This window comes from Anomalospiza imberbis, chromosome 6 (genome assembly GCF_031753505.1).
Source record: "Anomalospiza imberbis isolate Cuckoo-Finch-1a 21T00152 chromosome 6, ASM3175350v1, whole genome shotgun sequence".
In the NCBI taxonomy this organism is placed as follows: Eukaryota; Metazoa; Chordata; class Aves; order Passeriformes; family Viduidae; genus Anomalospiza; species Anomalospiza imberbis.
In genome coordinates, this window is record NC_089686.1 from 22,061,136 (window position 1) to 22,076,360 (window position 15,225).

The 15,225-nt window shown below is 48.8% G+C and overlaps 1 protein-coding gene across 1 annotated transcript; it reads left to right on the forward strand.

The window, feature by feature from the left end:
- Window positions 1-9,677: 9,677 nt before the first annotated feature.
- NGB (neuroglobin) lies at window positions 9,678-15,074 on the forward strand. The gene is made up of 4 exons (XM_068192754.1): window positions 9,678-9,825; window positions 11,179-11,290; window positions 12,764-12,883; window positions 14,024-15,074. The coding sequence occupies exons 1-4, from the start codon at window positions 9,719-9,721 to the stop codon at window positions 14,168-14,170; spliced, it is 486 nt and encodes a 161-aa protein (XP_068048855.1). The 5' UTR covers window positions 9,678-9,718; the 3' UTR covers window positions 14,171-15,074.
- Window positions 15,075-15,225: the final 151 nt, after the last annotated feature.

A 15,225-nucleotide genomic window follows, 5' to 3' on the forward strand; every position in this document is an offset into this window, starting at 1 on the left:
AAGGCACTCTTTGCTTTTGGGTTGGAATTTGGGCTGCTTTGGTTCAGTTTTTCCAATTGTGCTTGTGGAATGATTTCAGGTTCTTTTTGGGAACTTTTTGCTCATTAGTCGTCTTCTCCAGTCACGTGGAAAATATCAAACGGTGCTTTCTGAGGCCAGAGGTGCTGTTCTCTGGAGCAGCTGCTCTCTTTGAATTCTGCTTGACAGGGCTCCTTTTATCACTGACAAAGTATTTCATCAAACTGTATCCATGGATTCAAATCACAAAAAGCTGCAGGCTGCCACGTTCCCTGCTTCAAATTCTTTTTTGTGTGTAAACTCTATTTTCAACTCTTCAGTCTCTGAAGGATAGATAGAGGGCCTCTAGGCTCATCTAGCTTTATCCTAGGCAATCCATCAATTTTTAAAGGTTTCTGCTAACAGTTGCTTCAGGACATCGATACGCACACATCTATTCCAGCAGCAGGGACTGGCCTATTTCCAGGAACTGGACCACTCATGCTATGAGACACAGATGTGACTATGAGGAGGATTTGAATGGAGATTTCTGTGCCAAGGTTGCCCTTGGTCCAGGTGGAGGACTTTGTGTCATCACTGTTTGCCACCATTGTTAGCAGCCCTGGGAGCCACCACCGCTCTTTAGTCTGCACAGGGTTTTCTTTTTGCATCTTGATTGGAGAGGATGATTGATGCACAAAGGGAAGTGGCAGAATATACCTTTTTATATCTTCCTCCCTTCTGATTCTTGAAGAATGCCCAAAGTACAGGACATGTCTTTGCTTTCCCTAATTTTTGGGCTATGCATCCATTTCATACAGGTGCCAGGACAAGGGGTAGGACAGGATGTCTTGTAGTAGCCTAGGTGAGTGAATACCTGTCACGTGGTCTGAGAACAAAACCAGAATCTTGTAATGGAAAGGTAAACAAATGTGTTATGTGATAGTTCCCTCCTGTCCCTCCTGAATCCTTCAGAGAATTGTTTTTAGGGGATTTGAGAGCAGACCAACTGTTATTGTGGAAACACAAGGCATTTACCTGAAATTCTCCACTGCCATGCTTAGCAGCTTCCCTTCCGTGCTGTGACTGAGTAACCCTCTGGGCTGGCACTCTGTGCACAAGCACTGTTTCCTCCTCTCAGGATCCTGCTGGCAATGTGAAAACCTCAGCAGTGCCCTGTGTCTCTGCCAGCTGGGGAATGTAGGTAAGATTATTTTTTCCCCCTTGACAGCAAGTGACCCTGTGACCCCACACATGGGCAAGTGTGTCATGAAAGCAAAAATGTGTGGACTGTTAAAAAAACATAAGGCTCTTCCCTGCTGGGACAGGAAGGCTGAGGATAAGAGCACCACCTCCGTAGCGTACTTTCTTTGGGGAGCGGGGCTGTTGGCTGCAAGCAGTCAGGACTGAAAATTCTGTCTTTAAAGTACTAAGACCTTGGTTGTGTGGTTGGTTGCGAGTTGATTCACTTTGTAAACGTTTTTATGCTCTTTACTTGAATGTCAAGGGCTATGGTTATCACAAATAATATCTGAGGCTATCATGTGTTTGTATAGATACCACTCCTGCTGAATTTGTAATTGATTCTAAAACTTTGCCAAGTGAGCTTACTGTGTTTTACAAGAGATACAGTTTAGAGCCATCCTTGAAGAGCTTGCCCCTGGCTAAGCAAGAGTTTAGAGCCACAATGAGAGGGGTTCTTTGATAATTCTGTTCTATATCCTGAACCTTTTTACTAATGCTGGGGGGTGTGTGCGTGCATCTGTCTGAACTGAATTCTTTTAACTACAGTGCAATTACTGTACCATATGGTGTGGATGGGAGAATGTTCCCTTGAGCTATAAATGTGTTTTGTACAGGTGATAATGGAAAATGAGGTAGAATTTGGAATTTAATTTTGTAATAAATATCTGTTCTTTGAAGCAATCTCTTTGTGTCTAGATTTTGGGGTGGGTTTTTTTCCCCTTTGATTTCTTCCTCACATACATGCTTGAAGTAATAACATGAACTTTAAATTGACGCACTGGAGAATTTAATCTAGGATAGTAATGATGTACATCAGCTTTTAGCACACAAGTATTGCTGGACTGCCATTCTAGGAGATCAGATTTTACTGCAATCCAAGTAGTGTATTGGTAAGCACAACAGGCAGTGAAACAGGTACATTTGGACAAAAATTAAGTATTGTCTGTCAAAGCAGCTTTATTTCTTCCTGTTAAAGATGTGGTAAATTGTCAATATGTATAATATGTCAGGTTTAATGGGTATTTTCCTCAAGCTTCTGATAGGTTACCTATGAAGACTTCATTTGACAGGTCAAGCACTTTATTCAGAAACCCAGCATTTTTCTGTAAGTCATGTTCAGTCTAGTGTTCATAACACCAGACAGGTGCACAGTTTTGTACAAATGAGGCTCTTACTGTGAATTAAATGTGAGAATCCATACTGAAAAACAGAATCTGGCTTTATACAAGACTGTAGTGAGGGGCTGGGATATACTTTTGAGTAGAGTGTAATAAGGGATTGCTTGGGGTGGAACTAGATGGGAAAAACCAAAATAAAGCTACCTTACCTGGGTCTACAAATGTATGCCCAGATGAGTGCTGGAGAAGAGCCAACCAGTCTGTTTGGACATGTTCCAAGGGCTACTGAAATACAGCCAGGACAGCTAGAAACTGGACTGTGGCCTGTACAGTGTGATAGAACAGGCAATGAAATGGTTACTGAAAAGCCTATTGACTTCTTGTATTGCTCCACACAGTGCAAGTTAGTCTTTGCATATTGTCTGATCAGGACTATTGTTCTGGAAGGGAGGACTGCTGATACAGAAGCTGTGCTAGAATGTAGGGAGATGACCAAAACAGAAGGAAGTATTGTTCGTAAAATGCTGAAGTAAAACTTTTCACTGCCTTCTAAAGGAAGAATGGCTTCTTTCTGCAGGTGGGTGATCTCACATGGGTGAACAGTGGTGACTGATTCCAGTTTGCACTTGATTTGAACCTGCCAGATTTGTAGGCTTCTAGATTCCAGCCATCACCCTGTTATCTCTTCCTCAACAAGAATGAGGTTTTTTATGACCTGGTGTTTTAATGTCACACTATGACACGAAATAACTCACACACGGACACTAGATGTAAAAGAGGGAAGAAAAGAACTTAAAGAGAAATTTTATTTTCTGACTCCGTAATATATACAATAGTAAAAGTGACAGTGGATTGGAGGGTGAAACTGCCACCTCTCCAACTACACTGGTCAAACCAACAGTTCATCAATACTCTACTCACAAAGAAGAATGCAAAATAATCATTATTTAGAAGAGCAGTGTGAGAAAATTCAGTAGAAATATGTAAACATCAGAAGGCATAAGAAACTTTTAGAAGAACTTTAAAACTCTCAAAAGAACAAGGTAACATTTTAATACAGATTTTGTGCTCTGTCTTCAAGCTGCTTCTTAATCTTCTATTTTCTAACCAAATAGAAACTTCCCATACAAGTTGCTTCCTTTGGCCCTCAATCTTCCATGACCTCCTTTTCATTTTCTTTGGTTAACTGTAAGGTTTCCCAATCTGTACCATGTCTTCCAGTATCAGTCTCCTGAGGTCCATATGCTGAAATCATAGGGATTTCAACTTCACTACACCTACCACTGCTGCCTGGTTTACATCTGAGGATTGTGGTTGTCCACTTTGGAGTTGTTCTCTAATACACCACCATTAACTGTACTCTGGGCCATGTAATGCATGCTCTGGAAGTAGAAGGTTTGTGCTTTATAGAATGGGTGTAAGTCTGACAAGCATTATAATTGTTGTAAATTGCTTTTCCATTTTTATCCTTCCTGCAATCATGGCTTTATCTCTATATTGCATCTAAAGCCTGTCATCTTGTCATGCAGCTGACAAAAGGTAGTCTTAAGGCTTCATTCACCTGACCTATTGTTTTCACCATGTATTTTAGGATGAGGTGGTTCTTAAGTACCTGGGTTTCCCCATTGACCAGAATGGGAGTTTAGTTATGTGTCCTCACGAAAGCATCTGTGTTGTATCAGCTGAGTCACGCCCTGGCAGTGTGCTGGTGCCTTGCAGTGCTTTAGGGACAATAACAGTTCCATTACATGGTGGAGAATGAAAGCAGCTAAGAAGTGGGGGGAATCAGCTAAGATGAGAATGTGAACATGCATTCTTGATGTGCATCAGAAACAGTGTGGCCAAGCAGGACCAAGGCAATGATAGTACCCTTCTCAGCACTCACACCTCAAATCCTGTGTTCATTTTTGGGATCCCTCATTGCAAGAAAGACATTGAGGTACTTCAGCATGTCCAGAGAAGGGTAACAGAGCTGGTAAAGCATGTGGAGCACAACTCTGATGAGAAGCAGCTGACAGAGCTGGGGTTTTTTAGCCTGGAGAAGAAGAAGCTCAGGGGGGACCTTATCTCTCTCTACAGGTACCTGAAAGGAGGCTCTAGCAAGGTGGGAGTCAGTCTCTTCTCTTAAGTCACAAGTGACAGGATGAGAGGAAAAGGCCTCAAGTTGTACCAGGCCAGGTTTAGATTGAATATGAGGAAAAAAATTCTTCATTCAGAGGGTGGCCAGGCATTGGAACAGCCTGCCCAGGGAAGTGGTGGAATTACCATACCTTAAAGTATACAACAACCACGTAGATGTGACACTTGGGGACATAGCGTACTGGTGAATGTAGCTGTGCAGTTTGCAGGTGAAAAATTCCTCACTGAACTGGAGAATTATTTTTGGCAGAGCCTCAAAGCTGTAATGGCTTAGGTGAGGAGGAGAAGGTCTCAAGCCATAAGTGTCCCACACATAGAAGGAATAATACATGGGGTTTGCTTTGAGACCAGATGGCTGAGTGCAAAGCTGAAATGTGGGAATGCTGGCACAGCCCTGACATGAAGGAATTGGTGCAGTAAAATACAAAACCTTTGTTTTAATAGATCATATAAAAAATGCTATTCCTGGAGACAACCGCTGTAGGTCAAATGTTTGTAAGAGATGGCCTAATCAATAGTCAATTAAAATTGCAAGGAGGGAGACAACAAAGAGAGTTGAGGTCAGAGAGAAGACAGTCAATGACCACTTGAGAGACCAGCAGTGCTTCTGAAACAAGTCCAGGGGGTAAACTACAGAGGAGACTCCACAATGAATAAAACATTCTTTTACAAGCTTTTGCCATGATGTTTTAGCAGCTGAAGGATGAGCCAGTCCAGAAGCATAAGGACAATTGGAGGAAGATCCAAGACCATGTGCATCATCCCCAGGTGGGACGGAAGCCAGGTAACTGTGCTAACACAATGCTTGCCAAGTTGCCAGGCATATTAGCTAGAGCACCATGTTGCTCCATGAGGCTGGAAAGCTTTTTGCTTGCATCCCACCATCTGGGCTGCACGCCCCTCCATAGCTGTGTCTTACAACCAAATTCAGCTTATGTGTCAAGACTGACATGGTCTTGAACTCTTTGAACTCACTTTGACAGAGTGACTTACAAAAGACAGAGGTTGCTTCTTGGAAGATCAGCCTGCTGGTGTTGGGTTATCATTGTGCTAGGGAGCCCAAGGTAAATAACATCTGGGGTAAGCTCTGAGCATCTGCAAGTGCCAGACCTGGTCCAACAGCTCCGTGTGATCCCCTTTGACTTTTCTCACCACTTCATGTCTGGTCATCCTATGACTGTTTTCACCTGCCTGTACAAATATTCCCTGGCTGGCCACAGGATATTCAAGATAAACCTGGGGATGTCTAGCAATTGAATTCAAAAGAAGTTTTCATTTTATTCTACCGTTGAATCCTCCCTTTGCCTATCCCTCTCCTCTTAGCCCAGATCCCCACCACTGAAGGTGGTAGTGCTGCCCTCTTCTCTCCACAGTCATGGTGAGAGTAAGCAAGCTCTGCAGCTCATCTAAATAATTTTATGAACAAGATTATTACCTCTTGCATCGCTTTTGATTCTTGTTATGAAACCATATTTCGTGACTGGCCTTGCTACTGAGCTGTGCTGCACCATGGCTTGAGGGGGTAGCTTGAGAAGAATTATGGGAACGTTGCAGGATTTCTGCACACACCTGAGGATGGGATGGGAGGGGATGGGATTCTGGGAAAAAGAGAACCTGTCATAATCTGTGGTTTTGAGACTGGGGAAAAGGGGAAACAAAGGGGATTAGCCAAACCCAGGAGTCTGTATCCTAAGTGAGCAGGGAGCCTGAGGCAGATAGATCAGAGTGTCATTATTTATGAAGACTCACAGATGTAGAATTGGAAATGAGCAAGAGTTCAAAGGGAGATATGGGTGTGTTAGTGCAGCAGCTGGGATGAAAACTGACAGTGCCACAGCAGCACGGGTAAAGCAGTCATCCCTGGGCCAGGCAGATAGGGCCTCCCTGGGCAGGAAGGGTTGTTCTCCAGGTGCTGTGAACCCTGAATGCTGGGCTGGGGACTGGCATTTGCGAGCTTACTCCTCGTTCAGTCACTGTTTTATGAGATTGGGTAACTTTCTTTCCATGTGGGTAAACTGAGGCACTGAACAAGTAAAGCTGACACTTGGCAAGGAGGTTAAGAGTGTTGGTACTGTAACTTGAAGTGGATGTAGATTACAATAATGAAACCCACTGCAAACTGAAGACATTATAAATTTGTGTTCTTCCAAAGCACAAAAGAGCATTATCATCCTCTTTGCATGTCAGTGAATTTCTCCAAAAACCTCCCTCCCCTTTCTTCAAGTGGTCTACAGGTGGAGCAGTCTGTGCTGCTGACCTGGTTGTTCTTCACTCATGAGAGCTCCAGGGACAGTCTTGCAGGAATCCAAGAGCAGTTCAGAAAAAAAGCTGAACTGCCAGGATAGGTCCATGGAGCCAAGGGAGCTGGGAACCATCACAGGAAACCCTCAAACCTCAGAGCATTGCAGTTCTCGACCGCTTGCTGAGATTCTCGTGCTTGAAGGCTCACAAAACATTTGGAACAAGAAGAGAAGTTTTCTTGTTTGCTTCCTTGTACTTGAAATCCTCTCTGGACTCGACTTATGCTCTCAGCACCTCAGTGCTGTGACAGCAGGAGGAACTCTGACAGCCACATAACTGCAAAGGAGAAGCTGCTTTGCACACAGGTGAGAGCACTGTCTGTCCCAAACCCTCGGTCTTTAAATCCTTTGAATGGTGGTTTGAACGTTTATTATCACTGAGCTCTCCCTGTCTCCCATCTCAAGTCCCTCCTTGCAGCTCCTTCTTCCTGTGCTGGAAGACCTATGCTGTCACAGGGGAAAAATACTGGGTTTTTTATGAGAGTGGGGATGTATCAGTGCCAGAAGGCAGCAAAGGGGTGGATTCACTGCTCAGACAGTCAGGCGAGATGGGGAAACTGCTCCTGAATGTATCCTGCCCAGAAGGACCTGTTACTGGCAGGCAGGGAAAAGTTCTTGGACTCTACTGTGTGTCATATCCGTGTGGGGTTTGGGTCCTTCCATGGAAGGAAGGCATATCAGTCTCAGCCCTCTCATTGCTGCCCTTTTATCTGATCTGTTCTGACACTTGTGCCTTGTCTGTGAGTGTTCAGCTGCTACCTGCAGCACAGAGGGAAGGTGCAGGGACATCATTTTGGACAAAGGCCACCATTTTCTTTTGCCATCACAGCTTCACTGCTATTGTCTGAGACTCCCTTTCTGTCAGGAACAATGGCTGAACCTGTACTTTGTTGTTGCCCTTGGATAGGGTAGCTGATACAGTCCCCTGTGTGGATGGGAGGAAAGGTGTCCCACATCTCAACAAATCTTCTAGAATTGATCACTCTTAACTTGCTTTTGTGGAGTTTCTCTTCCTTCACTGTCAGCCAGCTCTGAATGTATTCAAAATGTTGTTAGGCAAATAATCAGCCTTGGTTGCTGCTCTGACTGCACATATGTGCTTCAACTCTGCTCCTCAGTATCCTGTGGCCTGGGATGACTCTCCATGCTCCTTTCCAGTACCCTGGGACCCACGCCACTGCCTGTGTGTTCTGCTCTTTATGGTTAGCAGGGCCAGGCTGAACCGTCCAGCCAGGCTCTGGTGAAGCTCCACGCCTGCGTGCCTGTGACAACTGGCTGAAATGTCAGAGTACCTTGCACAGATGACCAGGGATGACACTTCATGCTCGTTGCTGGTTCGCTCGATCAGCCGCAGGACCCGCAGGACAGCTAAAGGTTAATGTTTGCTTTGTCGCTGCCGGATTGATCTCCACCCTGCTCGGGTTAACCCTGTATCTCCCAGCTGCCCTTTCAGGCTCCTTGCCGCCTCAGCGGTTATCATGGCAGTGACTTATCATCAGGCCCCGGTGTGAATATGCCCTTTAAACCACACAGTCAAGATGCTGTTTTAGCTGACTCCTTAGTCCCATCAGTTCTGACTCGAGTGCCCAGAATTTTAGGACAGGTTTCTTCAGCTTCTTTTAACACATGCGGAGCTTTTCCTGCGCAGCATCTTGTCTGGTCTGCACTGGGAACACGAGGTCTCAAAATCCTGAGAAAACAGGTAATTTATTCTGGCACTTGCAGAGCCATCTCGGGTGGCTTCCTGCTGTCACTGCAGTCAGTGCTGTCACTCCAGCTCTACAAGGAGAAAGGCCCCTGGGAGACAAGCTGGGGCTGAGAACATAACATTGAGACTTTGAACTTGTCTCCTCCCAGGGAATGTTTTCAATTCTCCCATAAGAAGAGCCTCCTTTCTGCCTACTCTTAGTCAATGTGCCTCTGGAATGGGTCGGAGGCTTCTGTCTTTTCTCCTGATTACCAGAAATAAGACTGATGTACAGAAGCAGAACTTGCAATAAGATCAGCAAAATTGTCATTTTGGTGCAGTCTGTGATGGTTTCAGTAATAGTTGCACTTTTGTATTGCTCTTGTCCTTCTGAAAACCTTAACTTTCCTGACTGCCCTTGTGCTGCTTGAGACCTCATTTGCCATTTCTTGCTTTGTTTCCTCTGTTCTGCATAAGTCCTGGGGCCAAATTAAGCAGTGTCTGAACAGCAAAGAGAATCTGTGCATCCTGAACACATTAGACAAAGATGTCATGTCTTCTCATCTGTTATTAACAACTTTGCCTGCTTCAGCTGGCATAATTAGCCTTAAATTAGACACGTACCTTGCAGTGTCTAGACTGCATCTGCCTGTGGAGATAGCAGGTGGCTGTGTGGCATCCAGGGTCTCAGTGGAAGTGGCCATGAGCAAGAGGATGCTGTGGAGCATCGCTGAGGCTCTCCCGAACAAAGTTATGCTCAGAAGGAGCTGTGCTGATGGTGAGCGAAGGTGGCCAGGTCCCGATGGTCTCCTCGCTGGCACGGCTCTGCCCTGCTGCTTCACTTGTAAAATCAGGATGACGGAAAATGTCAACCGTGAACCAGCTGAACTTTCTGCTCTGCCCCGCGGGCCCGGGATAGGGAAGTTTGGGCATTTCGAATTTCTTTTTTCTTCCTTCCATCCCTCCTTCCTTCCTCCTCCCGAGTGAGAAACACTCGGTGAGATCTTCCTTCCCCGGCCGGGGCGGCCGCGGGCGCAGCAGAGCGGCCGCGGGGCTCGGCGGTGCCGGCGGGCGGAGCGCGGGTGCGGCCGTGGCGGGGGCGCGGGGGCAGCGCCGGCGCTCCCCGGCGGAGCGAGGGGCGGGCGGCCACAGCTCGCCGGCCCCTCCGCCGGCGGAGCCGCGGTACCAGCGCCTCGCCTCGGGCGGCGAGGGGCAGAGCCCCCGCCCCCGCCATGGAGAGCGGGATGCCGCTGTCGGGCGGGCAGCGGGCGCTGATCCGGGAGAGCTGGCAGCGGGTGAGCGGCAGCCCCGTGCAGCACGGCCTCGTCCTCTTCACCAGGTGAGCGGCGCGATGCGGCCACCGCACCCCGGTCCCGGCCGCCTGCCCGCCCGCACTGACCCGTGCGGGAGGGATGGACGGGCTCCGCTTCCTGGAGAGACACTCTTCCCCGGGCTTGGCATGGCTCCTGGCCGGCTCTCCTCCCCGGCCGCTCTCCCCTCCCGCGGCTGGCGGTCCCCGGGGAGCCGAAGCCACTCCGCCGCCAAGCCGCAGGTGCCGTGGGGCGGTGGTGTGGGGCAGGGCCGGGCTCCGCTCCGCGCTGCTGCCCGGCCTCTCCCGTCCTTCGCGAGTGAGAACTTTGCCACGCGGAGACGGAGAGCGAGAAAGAAGCGGCGGGCAGGTTTTGTGCGTTTCTGCCCGCTGATCCCCTGCCTTGCCACCGCGACTTCTGCTCTCCGAAGGGCTGCGTGTCCGCGGAAGGCACAGCCTGATCGTTCCCTGATCAGGGAAGCGCTGTGCAATCCCAGGCACAGACCTGGCCACCAGAGAGGGATTCACTCACAGGGCAGAGGAAATGGTGTGCCGGATGGAATGGCTGATACCCAGCTCCTTGCCTCTCCTCAGCAGATTAATGTATCAATTATGTGAAGAGGAAAAAGGAAAAATCAATGAAAAGTCGTTTAAAAAGGACATTTGGAGAGTTGATGAGCAGCTTTTGGAGCGAGAGGGATCCAAATCTCCCAGAGCAGGACTAAAGCAGTGACAACAACGTGGGGGAGAGGGGTGCAGTAGTTTAATGTGCAGGATGAGGAGAAGATAGACTGTCTTGCCTGAATTACCGGTGGCCAGTTATATCTACCTGGGTGGCTGCTATTGAGTCCCATTTGTGCCTGACATACACTGGCAAGGGAGGACGGGGCAGGGGGCAGGGGGAGAGGACATGGGAGCTGGTGATGGTGTCAGGGAGTGGGGCATCAGCTGAGTTTGTACGTGCCCCCTTTGGTCCAGATGGCTGCTGGAACTTAGAGGCCTTCCCTGATTTGGGAGCTTTTGGGATCAAGGGGATCAAAAAGTGGGAATGGGAATAGTTGAGATAACAGCCAACTCTTTGAGCAGAAAGGCGAGGCTGGAAGAAACTCCAGAGGGTTGGGTGCCAGTTCTCAGGTACCATAAACGTGTATCCATGAGCTGAGGTTATGGGCTAGAGAAACAGAAAGGTTTTTGTCCATAGGCAATCTGGATTGCCCCAAACTAAAGCTTTTCAGAACTTTTGTATCTTTTACAGATGGAGAGGGATCAGTAGGTGGGAAGAGAGGCAGAAGTAGGCTGTGGGTGTGCTGCTGATGGGGTCACTGTGACTTTAAATAAAGCTGAGGAAGTAAGAAGATGGGGTGTTCCTTCTTGCTCTTGCAGGCTGTTTGACTTGGATCCTGACCTGCTGCCCCTTTTCCAGTACAACTGCAAGCAGTTTGCCAGCCCTCAGGAATGCCTCTCTGCCCCTGAGTTCCTGGATCACATCAGGAAGGTGAGAGAGGGGCTGTGGCATGGCTGGAGCACAGCCTCCATGGAGGATGAAACTCTTAGGCAATGATTTGGGACTGTGGTGTGTCTGACCAGGGAACACATGGGAAGTCTCCTCCTGAGATGGTAACTCCAGGGGGTTACTCATGCTAGCAGAAGGCCAGGACAAAGTGTCCTACAAGAGTGGGGAGGGAATGAGAATGCAGGTTATGGTGGCTAAGAGGCACCATGCTGATTTCCATGCCCTCATCTGAGAGTGGATTGCTTTCTGTCAAAGCTGAAAAAACCCTTCTCCTACTGCGGAGGTGCCTCAGGAAGCTCACCTGTGTCCGGATGAGGACTGAAGTTCTCTGCTTGGCCACATGCTGACCAGGAACTGGACAGTGGGCCAGGCTACCCTGGACCTACTGCTGTGGAGTCAGAGAGCCCCCGAGGGAGTGATGCAGTACACACTCCCCTCCCCCCCAAACACAGAAAGGAGCAAAGCTGAGGAGAGGCTCATGTATGCACAGTACACCTGATGCAGCAGAGACCTTTGCTGAACCCTGAAGAGAAGCCACACTGGGATAAAGCACAGCCTTGGCTTGCAGATGCCTTCATAAACTGCCTGGCTCCATCTTTAAACCAGTTTGGTGCTTTGCTCGCCTGTCTTTATTCCTTGTAAAGAGGCTGTTTCAGGACTGAGCTCCTCTGATAGCTGCAAGCTTTTTGTTATTTTCCAGCTTCTCTTTACTGGCAAAGTTAAAATTATTGCCTTGAGCTGAAATAGTTTTTTGCTCTTGTTGGAGATAAATTGCCTGTTGAAATTACAGAGCACAATTCTACAACATCTTGGCTTTGCCAAGATAACCATGTCCTGGCTTTAATTTCTTATTCTAATTTGTTGTGTCTGTTCCTTTCATCCTTCATTAAATCTTTTCTGTCCTGTTTCCATTTGACTCTTAATGCTCCTGGGAGACTATGGTATGTGTTTTACCAGAGCAGGTCAAGAGACCTGCTGTACTCTCCATCCCATCTCTTCAAAATACCTCGGCTGATCTTAGAATTGGAGTGGCCTTATTCACAATTGCACCATTTTGGCAACTTCTAATTGGAAACTCTAGTCCTGGCAACTTCTGGGGTTTCCATGCAGTTGTCCTGTGGTCCTGGGAGTTCTAATGACTGCATTAGCATTAGGCCTTAACCTGCAACTGCTCTGCTGGATGGCTGTTTATCCCCTCTGGGACAGGGTGGTCAGCAGTGCTGCTTACTGTGCAGCTCTGGTAGTGTCCCATGGAAGGATGTGGTGTGTGCTGCTGCCAGCCTCACTGATGTGACACATGGATCACAGCAGAGCAAAGGAACGCTCAGAGGGCATCTGGGCTGGGCTGGCGTCAGGCTGACAAGGGTGAAGTAGAGGATCAGACACTTTGTTTCCTCTGGGAGAGAAGCTGAACCTTTCTGTTAATGCCATTCTGCCTTTCTGCTCCTGTGCCAGGTGATGCTGGTGATTGATGCTGCTGTGAGCCACCTGGAGAACTTGTCCTGCCTGGAAGAGTATCTCTGCAACCTTGGCAAGAAGCACCAGGCAGTTGGTGTGAAGGTTGAGTCCTTCTCGGTGAGGTGTTCTCTCTTGTCTCGCTGTGGCTCTGTTTGTTCACCCTGCCTGCAACCCTCAGCTGTCCCCATCCTTCCTCTGGGTTTGGCTGTCTGGAGAGAAAGCTCGTGGCTCAGGGCAGTCTGTCCAACGTGCTGATACCCATGTAGTGACACTGCCCCACTGAGGGAAACCTTTGAGCTCCCCTTGTTTTCTGCCATTGCCCAGTGAGCCCAGGCAGAAAGGACAGATGGGAGAAAAGCATTTCCACTGTTTGAAGAGGGCTGTGGTTTAGAACACTGCAGTCTCTCCTGTGCCACAGGGCTGCAGGCTCAGCCTTTGCCCTGGATCCTTTGCATCTAATGCTCTGGGCAAACCTCTCCACACCTGGAAAAGGGAGCATCCACCTCTCTGTGTCTGCACTGGGATGGGGTTTCTGCACCTCAGCCCTTCTCCTCCATGCCAGTAACACCCAAGCATCTTCCATATTAAACCCGTGATTACTCCTCTCCTGCTATCAAGCATGGACAGAAATGCAGTGGGAAAGGGCGGGCTGAGGAAAAGCTTTCCAACCCACACATGGCTCATTCCTATTGCTAGCTTTTGTTCTCTTCAGAGGCAGCAGGGCCCCTTTTGTTTGGGCTGGTGATGCCCACCAGCCCTGCACTCGGCGTGAGGGTGCTCCTGCATGGAGCTGCTCACAGCTTTGTGAGGAGCAGTGCCCTGTGGAGAAGCCTGAGAGGCACTCAGACATGCCCTAAGCATCCAGCATGGAGTGTGAGCCACTCTCCTGACATCAGGGCATTGCTCAGCTCTGCTGCTCCACAGCTATGCCAAGGGCCAGCTACCTGCAGCTGGGAGCCACAGAAACTGGATGTGCACCTCTCCCCTGGTGTTACATGTGCAGTGTCAGCCCTTGCTCTCTGACTTCCACTCTGCACTCATCCATGGTGGAGGCCAGCATAGGGCAGGGGAAGAGGATGACGTGGGCTGATTCTGGGCCCCCGCTGATGAACCAGGAACTGCAGGGGACTTGTACTGTCAGTGGAAGGGGAGCAGGTTCCCTGCAACTGGAGAAGTCAAAAAAGGTGGAGAAGTGAGACAAAAGACTGAATGTCATCCTCTGGTGCTGAGATTGACACCTCCTTGTTTGGTTTACAGACTGTCGGCGAGTCCTTGCTGTACATGCTGGAGAAATGCCTTGGTGCTGCCTTCAGCCCAGAGGTGCAGGAAGCTTGGAGCAAACTCTACAATGCTGTGGTGAAAGCCATGCAACGTGGCTGGGAGACCCTCCCAGAAGGAGACTAGATCCTGCCAGACATCCCTCTCCCTGACCATGCAGCAGTCCTGAGCACGGGGAGTCTCACGCCACACTCGCTGCCTCTCCCCACCTCTGTCTTTCTGTGTGCCCATGGCTGCCTCTGCCACTCACATGTGCTGTGGGGCTCTCACGTGGTTCCACCCTGCTTCAACACAAGTGTGTCTCTGCCTTTGCTAAGGGCTGGCAAGGCATGTCCCTGCAGCGAAGCCTGGCAGTGCCACAGCACAGGTATACCACCCTGCCCCAAGTTCCTTCAGGAACACCAATACCCATGTACCTACTCTGGGTTTAGCTTGCTCATCTTCCCTCCTCTTGCTACCCACCCTAGGTAGGTGACAGCTGGCATAGGCCTCTTGGGCTTATTTGCCCAAAATCCTATTTGCTGTGCTTTACCTGCCAGGTCTGACACTGCTCAGTCCTCCTGTGCTGCTGTACCTGGTCCAGCTGTGGCAGAGACAGATTTGGCTCCATCCAGGTTAAAAGGCAGTGAGAGAGCAAGGCTGGTCACACTGTGTGGCTGTCCTCAAACCCTGCAGAGAGTTTTCCCCCCTCTCCCTTCATCAATATATCACTATCAGATGGCAAATCCTGGTGCTTTTTTCTGCCTTGCCTCTGACCTGGATGGGATCCCTGGCTTTTCCCTGTGTCAGGTTGGCCACAACCCAGTGGGTTTCCTAGGGATGCTTCAGGCAATAGTGTCACATTAATCCCAAGGTGAGACTACTTTTGGCAGGGTTGGGCTGCCAGCTGAAATGCTTTGTGTTGATTTGGCCAGCTGGTTTAACCTTAGAGCCATCTGAAATGCAGCAGCAACAGAAGCAGTAGCAATGTCTGTTTACTGCTTTGTGTTAAGGAAAATAAAATAAATCCAAGGAAAAGATGTCTTAAAAATGAAGGTTGCAATTGTGTCATAGCAACAGCTTCCAGAAATTCTGGCTCTTGGCCAGAGGAAGCATAGCTGGAATCTTTCTGTTGATGCTGTCAGAATCTGGAGCGCTTCCCAGCTGCTTACAGTGCCCATCTGCAGAGTTCCTCACCCTCA